This window comes from Salminus brasiliensis, chromosome 3 (genome assembly GCF_030463535.1).
Source record: "Salminus brasiliensis chromosome 3, fSalBra1.hap2, whole genome shotgun sequence".
Taxonomy (NCBI): Eukaryota; Metazoa; Chordata; class Actinopteri; order Characiformes; family Bryconidae; genus Salminus; species Salminus brasiliensis.
In genome coordinates, this window is record NC_132880.1 from 8,667,575 (window position 1) to 8,681,717 (window position 14,143).

Here is a 14,143-nt window from a genome sequence, read left to right on the forward strand (position 1 = left end):
AGAACCCTCAAACCAAGGTCCCACCTTATAAAAATATCCACCATCTGTATATCTGTATTAGTTAATAATGTGGGGCACTTGCTAAATGTCCCACACTTGTGGGACATTTGCTAAATCAGGACCAGGAAGTGCACAGCGTCTCGTAATAATTCTGCAACAGTTTCATTCATTAGTCCTGCACCACAACAACAAGGCTAATGTAGCTAGCTTATGCTGAAGCCGTAATTCATCCGTTAGCATCATATAATCTGCATGCATAAACCACATGTCTCAAAGCACATCAAGGAGGACATTTTAGAGATGTAATATCCCAAAAAAATGTTGGGAGTCCATGGAAACAACGGGTTTTGATGCGAGTGTGTGACGACTTTGGCGTGTGACAGTGTGCACACGTGCCTGGAGTAGTAGACAGCCAATGCTGTGGCGCCCAGGGAGGGTTAAGGGCCTTTGCACAGCCCTGTCATCAATAACCCTGTGCTCCAGCCACTGAGCCACCACTACCCCAGAAGGTAATGCCTCGCTATGATATTGCTAGTTTCCCCTAAGCGAGCCGGTGTTGGCGGTGGTGGACGAGGCCCGTCGGCGGCATGCTAGCGCAACATGGAGCCACTCAGCGCATCCCTACTCTATAAAGCTCTCCACCAATCAGATCTGTGGCCCCAAGTGCAGTTAGCTATCCAAGCTAAGAAAACAGGTTACCCTCCGTACATCGAACCGTTGGGCCTTGCAGTGGAAAAGAGGCCATCCGTATCGTCTCTATCCTTAAAACCTTGTATCTCCAAAATACATTTTACAGGAGAACCGTCTTAAGTTTCAATGGAAGACAATGTAAACATATTTTAATCCATTTTAATTGGTCAACTCATGAAAATTCTAAACATTGTAAAGGAAAACTGCCAGATTCACATTATGTACATAAGTGAGAAACAGCAAAACTGCAGATGATATGGCAGCTGTCAGATGTCCTGTAGCTGTTTTAGATGTATTTGAAAGGATCCTCTGTCTTCTTTAACGGCTATGCTAAAAAGCAGATACATGTATACAATACTAGAGATCCAGACTTGAGTAAAAGTACAAGTGCTCAATCAAAAGTGACTTGAGTAGAAGTAGAAGTGTTCTTTAAGCTCCATACTTAAGTATTTAGCATTTTGTTACTTAAGTATTGCAAGTAGTTTATTCTAAAATGTACTACTTAAGTACTGAAAGTAAAAGTACAGGCATTGTGTTCTGTAGTTATCATAGAAAGCAGTCAAAAGTCTGGATATCAGTGTTTATATTATTATATTATATTATCCTGACTGTAGGACAAGGACATAAATGTACAGGACAAAGTTCATGTACATAGAGTCTTCAAATAACTTTCTAAACAAACCTGTCCAAAAGAAAGGCTGAACAGAACTGACTCAACTTGCCACATACAAGTGTTTCGTATGTGAAAACAAGTGAGGAGAGCTTAAAACACTGAACTTAACTCTCTGTAACCCAAACTACAGCTAAAAGATCTCAGGCCATTGGGCGGCATTCAAGTATTTGAAGGTGGTGAAGATGGAGTTTCTTCTGGTGGTTCTTCTTCTTCCATCTGAAAATGAACTAACAGAGCTCTAGCGTTAGTGTCCTCACTACAGCAGCGGAGTGAGAGGAAGAATGGCAGCATGCTCACTTGCGGCTTGATCGCTTGTTCTGCTCAATGTTGAGCAGCGCCATCTAGCGCTCTGGCGGTGATATTGTGGGTTTGAAATGATTCGTACCATTATTATCATTGTAACGAGTAACAATGCAGCATATAACAAATGTTACAGAGTAAAAATATTCAACTCATCTAAAATATGTAGTGAAATAAAAGTAGAAATAGGAGAAAAAAAGAATACAGATACAGCATTTTAATACTTAAGTACAGTAGTGAAGTAGTTCCACTGCCAAAAAGACACAATGATGGAGTGGGTTGAGGAGTGAAGAAGTCGAGGTGATGTCATGGACTACACCATCATCTGATTTAGTTCCCACTAAGAGCTTGTGGGACTGTTGGGAAATGTGTGGAGGTGAAAAGTCCAACCACTGTAGGTGGTCTGTGGAACGCAGTGAGGAATGTTTTGGAGGAAGTTCATTTAGGTCATTTTAAGGAAGTATCCTTAGGTGGGCCTGCAGTGATTATCAGTGATCATCACATTTCTGTGGGTGATTTTATCAATTCATTTCCAAAAGTAAACTTTCTTTAACCATCTTTAACCATGTCACATTACTGATTCTGCATTGTGTTTTTAATATTTAGACACCTAGGCACCTAGCGTAGAAAAGGAGCCATCCTCCTGCTCTCTCGGTCACTGACTCATACTCCCAAAGCTTAAAGACCGCAGTTTACGCTTTGGGATTAGACTGTGCATGTGTGTGTGTGTGTGTGTGTGTGTGAGGCAGTACACCTGCTCCCCATACACACACACACTCACATTCTCACTACCAAAATATGTCTGTCTGCAGGCCCCAAAGTCTAGTCTGTTGGAACAGGCCCATCCTAAACACTGGCAATACCTAGCCAGTGTTCTCCTAAGCTACATGGAATTTGCTTGAATGAACTGTTGGTCTTTTGTCTCAGTCTGGGAATGTGACAGAATGGCCCCGCACCATAAGCACTAATCTTATAATCCTCAGCTTGTTTATATCAGAGACAGACACTTCCTAACTGTCCTCTTCAAAAAACATACATTTTTAGTTCCTAGAATAGAATCCTTCATATACTGAGCAATGCTAGTTCCTAACACCAGAGACCTTTAGCAACTTTAACACTGTACAAATTATCTACTGCTAAGTGCTAAATGTTAATAAAGGAATAGTTTGGACGAAATTTACCTGCCTTGCACAGTTTTCCCGCTCTCTCAAATGTACTGTAGTTCATCAGCCATGTTCTGTCTCTGAAGTTTGCCTCTTTAGTTTTGCCCTGAAGCGACAAGGCTAATCTAGCTAACAAATAAGGGAAGTCGATAGGCATGTGCCTGAAACTGTGTCAGAATGTGCCGGGCTATTGATAACAGGGTTGTGGGTTCGATTCCCGGGCTCGGCAAGCTGCAACTGTTGGGCCCTTGAGCAAGGCCCTTTACCCTCTCTGCTCCCCGGGCGCTGGAGTTGGCTGCCCACCGCTCTGGGTGTGTGTGTACTCACTGCCCCTAGTTCACTAGTGTGTGTGTGTGTGCGTGTTCACTACCACAGATGGGTTAAATGTGGAGGACACGTTTCGCTGTACATAGTACAGTGACAAATACGCGCACCTTTACCTTTTTACCTTTACAATGTTCAGCAATCTCAAATAGACACCTAACATGACGCGAGACACAGCTCCAGAACAGTACGTTCAACAGAATAGAGAAAATAAAGTTGGTCACAGTTAGCGCATTAGTTGGAGGTTAGCTCATTACCTCAGGTTTAGAACATTCGCTCAGGATTAGGGCCTTAGCTTGTGGTGGTCATGCTACTTTAGGGTTAGTAAATTAGCTTGTGGAAAGGACATTAGCTGATATTAGCTTCTCCTTCAGTAAGTGAAACTAGAGAAAAACAGTTTTTCATCTTCTTACAAACTGAAAGTGGATTTTTCTGTGATTTTCTATCGATTTACTTAGGTTTTTGTTGTGTTTTCCTGTACGTTGTGAGGTGAGGCCTCCATGGATCGTATCAATGAGCCTCAGATGCCTGTGATCCTTTTGTCGGCTCACCGGTTGTCCTTACTTGGACCAATGCATTCTATAAAAACCCACAAGACCTGCCTGATGTTTTGGAGATGTTCTTTTGACCCAGTCATCTAGCTATCCCAATTTGACCCTTGTGAAAATGTCTCAGATTCTTGTTAAAAGCAAGACATTTGAAAAGCATAGACCTTGATCACCTTCAAGAACTGACTGTTCGCTTGCTGCCTAATGTATCACACCCCTTGTAGATGACAGCGATGATGGTAATGTCATGGCTGATTGGCATTTATCGTATATAGTGTTACTACCGGCCTTTTGTTCTAAGGGTATGAATGTATGGCACATTTTCAGGCAGTTTTTATTATTGCTGTATGAAATGTATCAGAAATGTATCAGAACACCCCTATAACTATACTACATTAAAATGGTGTCCATTTCATTTTATTTCTTACCAAATCGTTTGTTTGACATTAATACAGGCCTACTGTCCTCCATGTTCATGCTAAACATCCACTGAATTTCTAAGACAAACAAATAAACTGAGTTATTGGCACAATAAATATCATTGACCTGGCAAATGTCTGAAAGGCAGTCTTTGTCTAGTGTCTCGTGGTTCAGAACTTTATAGGACTTCCACGCCTGGCTTCGGCGCTCACAGAATGAATGGGGCCCATCTGCTTGAATGGAGTATTAATGTGTTAAACTTTTTTTTTTTTACAAGGGCCTCTTTGATTTCTGCCCTTCCCAGCCCTGCCGTCTGCATTTATATATTTATTTAATATCAACCACTTTCTAGCTCGCCCTAAACCACATGCTTCCTTGTGTCTCATAAGCCAGCCTTATGCAGTGCGCCAAGCTCTTGCTCAACTCCTCGATGGGATTGCATTCAGTTGCCTCATTCACTTTCGCCACGGAATAATGCTGTGCTTATCCTTTACATGCCCATATGAGGCCGGCGAGAATATTGTCTGAAAGTAGAGCTTACCTTCCTAAAAACAAAGATGCCAGAAGGGTTATTTGGGGTGATGCCATTGAAGAACCCCTTTTGGATAATTCATTGGTTCTCATGACTATTGGCCTCCATTATAGGTGGATTTTTAGTCAACAGGTTGTTTCTTTAGTATAGGGATCATGTCATGGGATCATCAAGTCATGCAGATGATGTAGGTGACATCATCAACAACGTAAGTAGATTAGTTCTTTGACGCACCGTCGACTAAAAAATTGTTAAAGGGCAGTGCTTCTTCCAAGGCCCTGGTCTTGGAGGCTGCACGTTTTAGTGATTTCCTGCTCTAACAATACCGTCAGCGACATTCAGGGCTTGTTTATTAGACGATTAGCTGGATCAGGTGTGTTGGGAGTCCTCTAGGGATGCAGGATGGTGTTTTGAGTCAGGGGTGAGGAAATATTAAGCACGTTTTAAAATACATTAATAATATCCTAAGGTGTTCCAGGTGCTTGTCATGGTGGTTGCTATGTTATTTCTAATTTATAAATAAGTAATTCAATGAAAGTACAGTTCCTTAAAAATAAAGGTGCTACAATAGTTTCTATTTTAGAGACCCAGCCAACATGCTGATGATGGAACGTGGGCTAGGTGGATTCCAGGTGGGCATGGGCTCTGAGTGGGTTTGGTACTTCAAATGGGGCCTATTGTTACAGCCCACCTTAATCCCACATGGCTCCCACCTAGACCCTATCTACAGTGGAGAACCTTTTAAATACGTAAAGAACCATCAGTTGATGTAAAGGTTCTTTTTTATACCAATTTTATAGTTCTTCACACTCACACACCTCTGGTCCTTTGTGGATTCAATAGTGATTCTGCTATGGCATCACTCAAATAACCATTGGTAGCACCTTTATTTTTATAAGTGTATAGGTTTTTGCCATGCTCAGATTAGACCTTAATCATGAGCAGTTGCAGTTCAACAGTTTAGCAGTCCTGAAAACTGGGGGTGCTACAGTCCTCTCAGGACCCCCGCATCCAGAGTCTCTGAGGTCTAGCTGGAAATAATAGAGAATTGACTGCTGTTAAATTATGGGCTACTGAAAAAGCAACAGTATAAGCTAGTATTAGGTGAAAGGCTGAGAATGCAGCTGTGGACGACATTAACAAATGAAATTCCTTCTAGCAGCATGCTCTTTATCTGGCTTCGCTCGGCAGCCACGCCAGCGTGCTAATATAAATAGTGGCGGGAAGCTCACCTGCAGATGTCTCCGAAACCCGCGAGAAGACTGATGACTTCCCCTCTGGCTACTGTTCAGCACCTCCATCAGTCTGCTCCCAGCCACATGGGGTTCATCTCAGGGTAGAGAGAGAGAGAAAGAGAGAGAACGGGGAGGGTTGGTCTGTAGATTCTTCCGAAGGCCGGACTTTTACTGTAGTTGTGGCCAGAGACGGCGCAGCGGTCAAAAGTTCACAAGCGTCTGGAGATGGAGAGGAGAGGAGTGCAGACGAAACAAAGTGTCTGGAGGGAGTCCTTGGGCGTCCTCTCATTCAGGGTGAAAGGCATGAGAATAACACTGTCTGCTACTCAGCCTTTCTCAACCCCATCTACCCTAGTTTCACAACTGTGGGATACCTGTGGATTTTGAACCCCACAGGGGTTGCTATGGTGTTGCTAGGTGGTTGCAGTGGTGTTTCAGGTAATTGCTAGATGATTACTGTGGTGTCGCTAGGTGGTTGCTATTGGGATGCTAGGTGGTTGTTGTGATATTTCTTAAAAGTTGCTGTGGTGTTCCTAGGTGAATGCTGGGGTGCTGCTTTGCATTTGCTATTGTATTTCAGGTGGTTACTAAAGTGTTGCTAAATGGTTGTCATTGTGTTGCAAAGGTGTTCCTAGGTGGTTGCAATGGGGTTGCTAGGTTGTTGTTTCTAAATGATTGCTATGATGTTCCTACTTGGTTGCTGTGAGATTCCTGGTGGCTTCCAGGATGTTGCTATATTGCTGCTATGATATTTCAGGTGGTTGCTAAAGAGTCCTAGGTAGTATTGCTAAGTGGGTGCTAAGCTGGTCAAGGTGTGTCTTGGTGGTTGCTTTGGTATTTTGGGCCAGTGTGTGCAAGTCTGGAGTCCTAAAATATACACTGTTGTTGTTTTTTTTAGATTTGAGGTGTAAAATGTCATACTTTTTCTCCCTTTTCCAACAGACTGCCTTGCTTGTGGAGATTCCACCTTACCGAAACCAAAGAATATCCAACCCAGTTCAGGTCAACTTCTACATATGCAATGGGAAGCGGAAGAAGAGCCAATGCCAGAGATTCACCTACCTACCCCCTAATGGTAAAAAAATCATGCCTCTATATTCATTTGCATTCAATGTTGAAGTCAGTGTTGGAAACAAGTAGAAGGCTTGAAGTCTGCAGTTTGAAGTATGTTTGATTAAAGCAAAACACACCACTACACACTGGATAATCTCTGTCATGCAGCGTCCAAGATTTCGAAAACGATTGTTATTAAAGAAGATGCTCACACCAGCGACAACATCCAGCACTGAGGCATGTCACTGCTTACCAGCTTCCAGCTTTATTATTACTGCATTAAATTAAGTCCAAAAGACCACAGGAATCGAAAGTATGTGACTTATTATAATTTACACCCAGAGAGACGGCCTAGAGTTTTAGATACTTATCAACACTTCATGTCTTTTAGCTTGAAATTGGCAGGTATCTCATTAAATCCATTAAATCTTGACTTATGACACACTAAGGTGTTTATTCAGTAACTACAGCGACTACTATACAAACTGGTGGAGCTATTCTTTGGTGAAAGAAGTCTGTAATAACACATTCAGGCCATGTTTAAGAGGTTAAATCTATACAGAGTTTACAATGTGCTTGAACTTGATGTTTGTCAGTGCTTTCAATTTACAGCTGTCTGTTACACAATGAACAAAAATATCTGGGTTGCCTAAAAATCACCCAATGTGGGTGCTCAAATGCTCAAGGACCTTTACCACAATTAAAAGTGTTATTAAATAAACCTCTTGGACATTACCCCTAACCATAATAAAAACCACTATACCACTATAAAATACAATATCAAGTAGCTTATTGTTTTTTTTTATTATTATTTATAATAATTGCCAATAACAATTCTTCCATTCATTAGACTATTGTTGCTAAACAACGTGATCAAATATTATTCCATACAGAGCACAATTACACGGCCAAAGATCAATACACCAATGCCAACATCTCACTAACTACTACTAATCAACTAATCTTTGATCATTATGTTGCTTGGAAACCATAGCCTACTGTTAAACAGACTATGTTGCGATCACACCACAGTTCTGTTGATGATATTCATTATTTGGTCTCAGGTGTAACTGATAGAAGGCAGACTGAATACTTAGAGATACATTTGGAGTGCTGTTATCTTTAGATTTCAGCATTGGTAGAATGCCTTACAGTCAATCATAGGTAAAAACAAGGTACAAACAAACTACAGTATAATCAAATCACTTTAATTAATATTTTTTATTAACTTCAGAATTCAGAATAACTATAGAAATCAACCGATAAAGGAGGTCATCTGTGTGTGTAAATCATGCAGTTTACTGCAACTTTAAATGTGGGTCAGGTAATCAGATTTCTAGGATTATCTATGATCTCTAGGATTTCTAGGATTGTACCAATCCTAGTCCTGGAGATCTACCTCCCTGGAGATTTTAGATCCAACACTTCTGATTCTACTTATTAGATGCTCCTGAAGGCAATTTAGGTTCGAGTTGGAGCTAACCTCTGCAGCGTGGTAGATCACCAGGACCTGGACTAGGCACCCTTGATCTATTGAATAATAATGCTTTTCAGTGAAAGGGATCAAGAGGGAGTTTTCCCCACTGCTAAAAGTGTCTCCATAAACTTTTGTTCTTTTCCATACCTGTTAAGTTATTAAGTTATAGGAGCACTGGAAGGTCGACAGCCGGGTGGAGCTGGCTATGTGAAAACTATTATTCAAATGCCAACCAGTTGTCAGATGAAATTTTAAGAAAAAAAAAACTGACCCAACCTTTAAAAAGTCCAAACCACTGCTAATTGCCCCAGGATTAGGGTGCGTAACCAGTGGGTGGTTCAAAGCAATGATTCAGAGCCAGCCGTGCCCGGCCCTGCCCTGTCTCTCTCTCCGGCTAGCCACTGCAAGGACTCTCTGTCCCCTCTCACAGTGCCACACTGTCCTCTCACTTCACACACCAGGCACCTGGAGGAATGGAGGGGCCGTGTGCAGAGCAACAGTATCTGACCAGATGATCCACCTCATCTGACCTAAAAGGAAATACTACAGTCCCTGTAGAGAAGTATTGCCAATAGAAAAGGACGCTCTGGAGCAGATAAACCTTAACCTGCTGGTACCATGCCTAATACCAGGCATGGGCTAGAGGGGTTTACAGCCTCCCAGCATCGAGTGAGCAGTGGCACCGTGTTAGGGATGAGGTGAGGTGTTGATCTCTTCAAAATCTAGTAGGAAGAGCAGCAATGCTTCAGAAGCAAGTAGGAAGCCTTCTTCCCTGGACAGTAGAAACTATTACTCCACCAAAAGCAGGAGAAGCTCTTTTAGGATGTCCTCAATTTCAGAAGAAACAATGATTGAGCAGTTGTCCCAGTACTTTTGCCCATATAGCATATCTCGTCACTTTAATGCAAAGTCCTTGTGTCTCCAAAACGACAAGTGGAAGAAAAATCCTCTGGAAAGAAAGAAATTTGGCCATGTCTATGATATTTGTAATTTCTAGCAAGCGTTTAAATATATTCATTCGAACGTATTAAGGCTTAACATAGTCTGCCTTAATACAACAAAGTGTTCAGGAAAAGTCTTGTGCTAAAGTTTTGTCCCGGCACCTACAATATACAGGCATGGAATGAGGCTACAAAGCAAGGAAAAGCAAGCATTAGATTAGACGTTACAGAGCTGAGCCTATGTACAACTGTACTGAGAGGTTAGGAGCTTAGACATCTGCTCATCCCTCAGACACTGCATCAGTCTGTCATGTGATTGATGGCTCATTTCCTCCTGCTGGGGCTAAAATAGGTGTCTGGCTTCTATTTTAAACCTGCGGGCGATGAGTTCCCCTTCTGCATGTTGTCGACGCGATCCGGAGGAAAACTAAAAGCCATCTGAGGCAGTGAGTTGAGTGTGGTGCTGAGTGATGGCTCAATCTTAGTGAAAGAGCTGATGTTGCAGTATTGTGGTCTTCAGAAGGGAAGATGATGACGTTGGCGTAATGTTACTTATGCAGAAGTATCGTAACATGATCAGGTTGTTGAAGCTCGCATTCTCTGTATCACCATACTGTGGATTCAATTCTGGGAGAATACTCAGAAGTAGCATGAACTGCTTCTGCTCAAATGCTATTGGCTACTAATTATTTACAAAACACAACTCCACAAAGTGTTGTGTTTTATAGTATTTTAAGAGATAACAGTTTTTGCAGACCAGTTTTTGGGCAGGCTTAGCAATCTAACTGGAATCTACACTGTCCAGTGGACTCCTAAGAGTTCAGAATCTCCTCTATGCTAAGCTTTACTTACAGCAGGGGTGGGGAATTACAGTCCTGGATGGCTGGATTCCTGGACAGTTTGAATCTTTTAGCAGGTGTGTTGGAGCTGGACTCTATATCAGGTTCCCCACCCCTACCTTACAGCAACATCTATGTCAGACTCTAGATCAGCCTCAAACTTTACTAATATGTAAATAAATCATATAATAACCCATAGATCATGGTTTTTACTTTGTGAAAAAAGATGATGGCTGATTTCACAAATATTGGAGGAGGCATGGGTTTGCCCTCACCTTTCTAGTTTTGGGAGCATTGCAAGTGGTAGGGGGAGTGCTGGTGATTTGCTTAGCTAAATCAGGGAGAAAATATAATAATAAAAAGTTGAGCTTAATCACAAGTAAATGAGCTGCAGCTGAAACTGCTTGAATATTTTTTAAGATGTTTAGTCTGTGCTCTTCCCTCTCAGCTTGTTTACTTGTTTTTTCCCCATGTGTAGGTCTGGCCTCCTCCTATCCCATGTTCTTAAACTCCTGACCACTGAGGGCAGGGCTGCGGCATTGATGGGATTTGAATTGACAAGTAGGCAGTTAGACAGTTGGGCCACCGTAGAGCTGTGAAACCACATACATATCCGTGTCCAAGAAAGAACAGAAAGGTACATTTACTCAGAACTGTGTTTTAATGTAGTGTGATTTCACAGCTCTGGAGTGGCCCTACGGTCTAACTACCTGCTTATTGAGTGTTAGATGAACCAGGAGAACTTTTGACTACTTTTGCATTTTTTGCAGTGCAGTGGAATAAATGTAGAATGTTTTTTGGCATGAAGGCCAGTGTTTGTGGTTGAGGTCTGTTGTAGAATAGGACCAGAGAGATGTGGGAAAACTATATAGCAGCAAGTCTGAAATGGGGAAAAGTGAGGAAGACCTTGCTTGACCTTTTCCCCAATTTGAAACACATAATCCAAAAGATCCCAGTGACAAAGCTTTTCTGATTACAATTTAATTCTCTTGATTCCCTGTACCAACAAATAGACCAGTTGGACTCTTCAAACTGCTATCTGCTAAATTTGCTGAATATTTTCTTGATATGTAATGAATTAAAATCTGCTTCTGATGGAAACTGAAGCTTCCTCTGCTTATAGTATATTAGTGCTGGGGAAAGCTCCAAAGAAAACAGCCTCTTTTATTATAGAAGCAGCTGGAAGTCTCTTGTGGTGATGATTCATCCCTTTTTTCCCCCTCTTTCTTTAAATATTTTTCAGTTGGGCAGGAGCACGTTGCCTCAGACACACAGTCTCATTGATGAGAATGTTTGTTTGGCTCTGGGTTTCCTAGCCACAAACCCACTCCATCGCACCAGCTCACATGAGATCACGTGAGCGTACTGTGTGTGTTTATTCGTTTCTCTCTTCTTTCCTTTTTCTCTTCTTTTCTTTTCTTGCGGTCTCTCTCAGTTCCCACCATAAAGACGGAGCCCCATGATGACTATGACCTCCCTCACGTGTGCACTCAGCGGCATCCCTCCAGCCTCACCTTGCCCTCCAAGCCATACTACCCTCAGCAAGCCCTGCCCCCCGCGATGCCTGCGGACCACAGGGCCTGTGTCACGGCCACCTACGCGGGCGGCCCTCAGAGACTCGCGCCGAAGGCTCCGGCCATGTCCTGCTCCTCTTCCTCTCCCAGCACCAGCCCCAAGCTGCAGGATCTGTCCCCCACGCACTTCACCCCTCAGTGCCTCCCCTCAGGCGGCAGTCCTGGGCCATCCACCGTCCCTCACGTCTCCGCCATCCAGCCCACGCCCGGTCGCTACCAGCAGCCCATCCTCTACCCGTCGGGCAGCGCCTCTTCTTCTCCAGGCTCACATCCTTCCACTCCGAGTTCAGCACCGGAGTTCGTCTTCACCCCAAGCCAGAGTTTGGCCCAGTCGCCGGTGTCCGTCGAGTCCGCGGCGCTGCCTAAAGCACCAGCGAGGAGTGGGTCTTCTCCTCTTTTGCAGGATGAAGGAGCACCTGCCATGCTGGCAGTCAGCATCAAGCAGGAACCGCAGGAACTGGATCAGATATACCTTGATGATGGTAAGTCACAAAGAAATTCTAGAGCAATGCCAACAGAACTACACTTATGGAATCAGTTGTTGCCTTGTTGTCGTGTGGCTAAAAAAAAAGGGCATGTATTCATCAAGGAGGTGCTTTTTAGACCAAAAGTCGGATGACTGTAGGATTATAAAGAGCTAATAGCAGGGTTCCGAGTGACTCAGCAGTCCAATGCACTGTCACTATGGCCCAGGCGTCGTGAGTTCGAATCCTGAGCCATGCAGCTTTGCCATGCAGTACAATTGGCCCTGCTCTCTCCAGGTGGGTAGATGGCGCTCTCTCCTCATCACTCTTAAGCAATGTTGGCCAGCACAGGCATGTGTTGGCTGGTGTGGTGGAGATGGCGACCCGGTGCTTTTCTCGAAGTGTGTCGACTGCCTGTCGATGCTGCATCAGCGTAGGTTTGTAAAGAGGTGGTGGCTGGCTTTGCGTGTGTCATAGGAGACCTATGTTAAGTCCTTACCCTTCTAGTGTTGAGGGCATTGCTAGTGCTAGGGGGAGCTATGAACAGGTGTGTTTTTCAAAGGGTCTAACCCTTAACCATATACATATACCATTTCCTTCATAGAGAAGATCAGTTTAACGTGGCAAAGAATCCTTTAAACATTGAAGTGATTCTTTAAGTTCTCATGCTTTGGACTGGAGCTCTGTGTGGGCCCTGGATTCATGCACGGTTTAGTGCTTTTCCTACTCAAGCACACCTCAATTAACTTACTAGTTTAATTACCAGCTTTAGTAGGTGTGTTACAGCAGAGCAATCACCAAAATGTGCTGGACTCCAGCCTTCAGTTTCCCATCACTGCTTTAGAGAACCCTTGAGGAACCCACTATTTAATGGCATATTCAGACTCTATAAGCCTACAAGCACATATTATATTTGGATCACCAGGTCCAGAATTACTGGCAGCCTTATAAAAATATACATATAAAAATTGTGAAACACAAGACACCTTTAAAAAAGCTGTTCTTCAGTGATTCTTTAGTAAAGGTAGTAGTTCTGTATAGGCTGTATAAAAATGCTTGTATTAGTTTGTAATAGTTTTTTTCTAACATTACTCTATTTTCTACCCAATTTGGAATGCCAATTACCTATCACTAGCAGTGCCCTAACACTAGGAGGGTAAAGACTAGCACGTCTACTCCGAGACATGTAAAGCCAGTCACCCCCTCTTTTCTATCTATGCAGCTAGGCAGCTAGACAGCCAGGCAGCCAGCTCAGATACAACAGCTAAAAGACGCCTATGCTCACCATCACACTAGGAATGATGCGGGGAGGATGTGCTAATTGTGCTCTCTCCAGTTCCAGCTGCTGATGACAAGCAGCATGACCCTTACTCCACTTAACCACTCGAGCCCAAAAATGGTTCTCTCTTTTTTTTTTTACTTCCTTCTAGAAGTTGAGAAGTGAGAGTGTGTTTCTTCAATTAAAACTCATTTGATCAGGTCAAAGCTGTTTTTTTTTTGTTATTATTATTTATATTATTGTGTTATTATATGTGGCATTTTATAATGTCATTCATTTATCTAATTTATTTATTATACGTATCCTTACACAGGGGTTATAATTCCATTCCAGTTTCATTTTCTTTTAAATAAAAAAAACACACACTATCATATGAATAAAATATGAATAAAAGAAAAGTTTACTTTTTATGCAGTTAGAACACTCTGGTGGTCTGGGTTTAAAAACAAAGTCCCCAGCTCCACTACACCAGCTAGCAGACGCCTGTGCCAGCCAACATCGCTTAAGAGTGATGGGGGGGAGAGAGCACCATCTACCCACTCAGAGAGAGCACAGCCAATTGTGCTTTCTCAGACTGCGGCTGCTGATGGCAAAGAACTTGCGACCCCCCGGCCATAGTGGCAGTGCGTTA

General features: G+C 42.8%; 1 protein-coding gene across 2 annotated transcripts in view; it reads left to right on the forward strand.

Annotated features, from left to right (window-relative positions):
• Positions 1–14,143, forward strand: part of nfatc1 (nuclear factor of activated T cells 1) — a 66,204-nt gene that overhangs the window by 36,365 nt on the left and 15,696 nt on the right. Inside the window, exons 8-9 of one of the 2 annotated variants that reach the window (XM_072675366.1) lie at positions 6,828–6,960; positions 11,631–12,251. In XM_072675366.1, coding sequence (XP_072531467.1) covers positions 6,828–6,960; positions 11,631–12,251 — 754 coding nt within the window. The remainder of the gene's footprint in view (positions 1–6,827; positions 6,961–11,630; positions 12,252–14,143) is intronic. The other variant, XM_072675367.1, reaches the window with a different exon arrangement.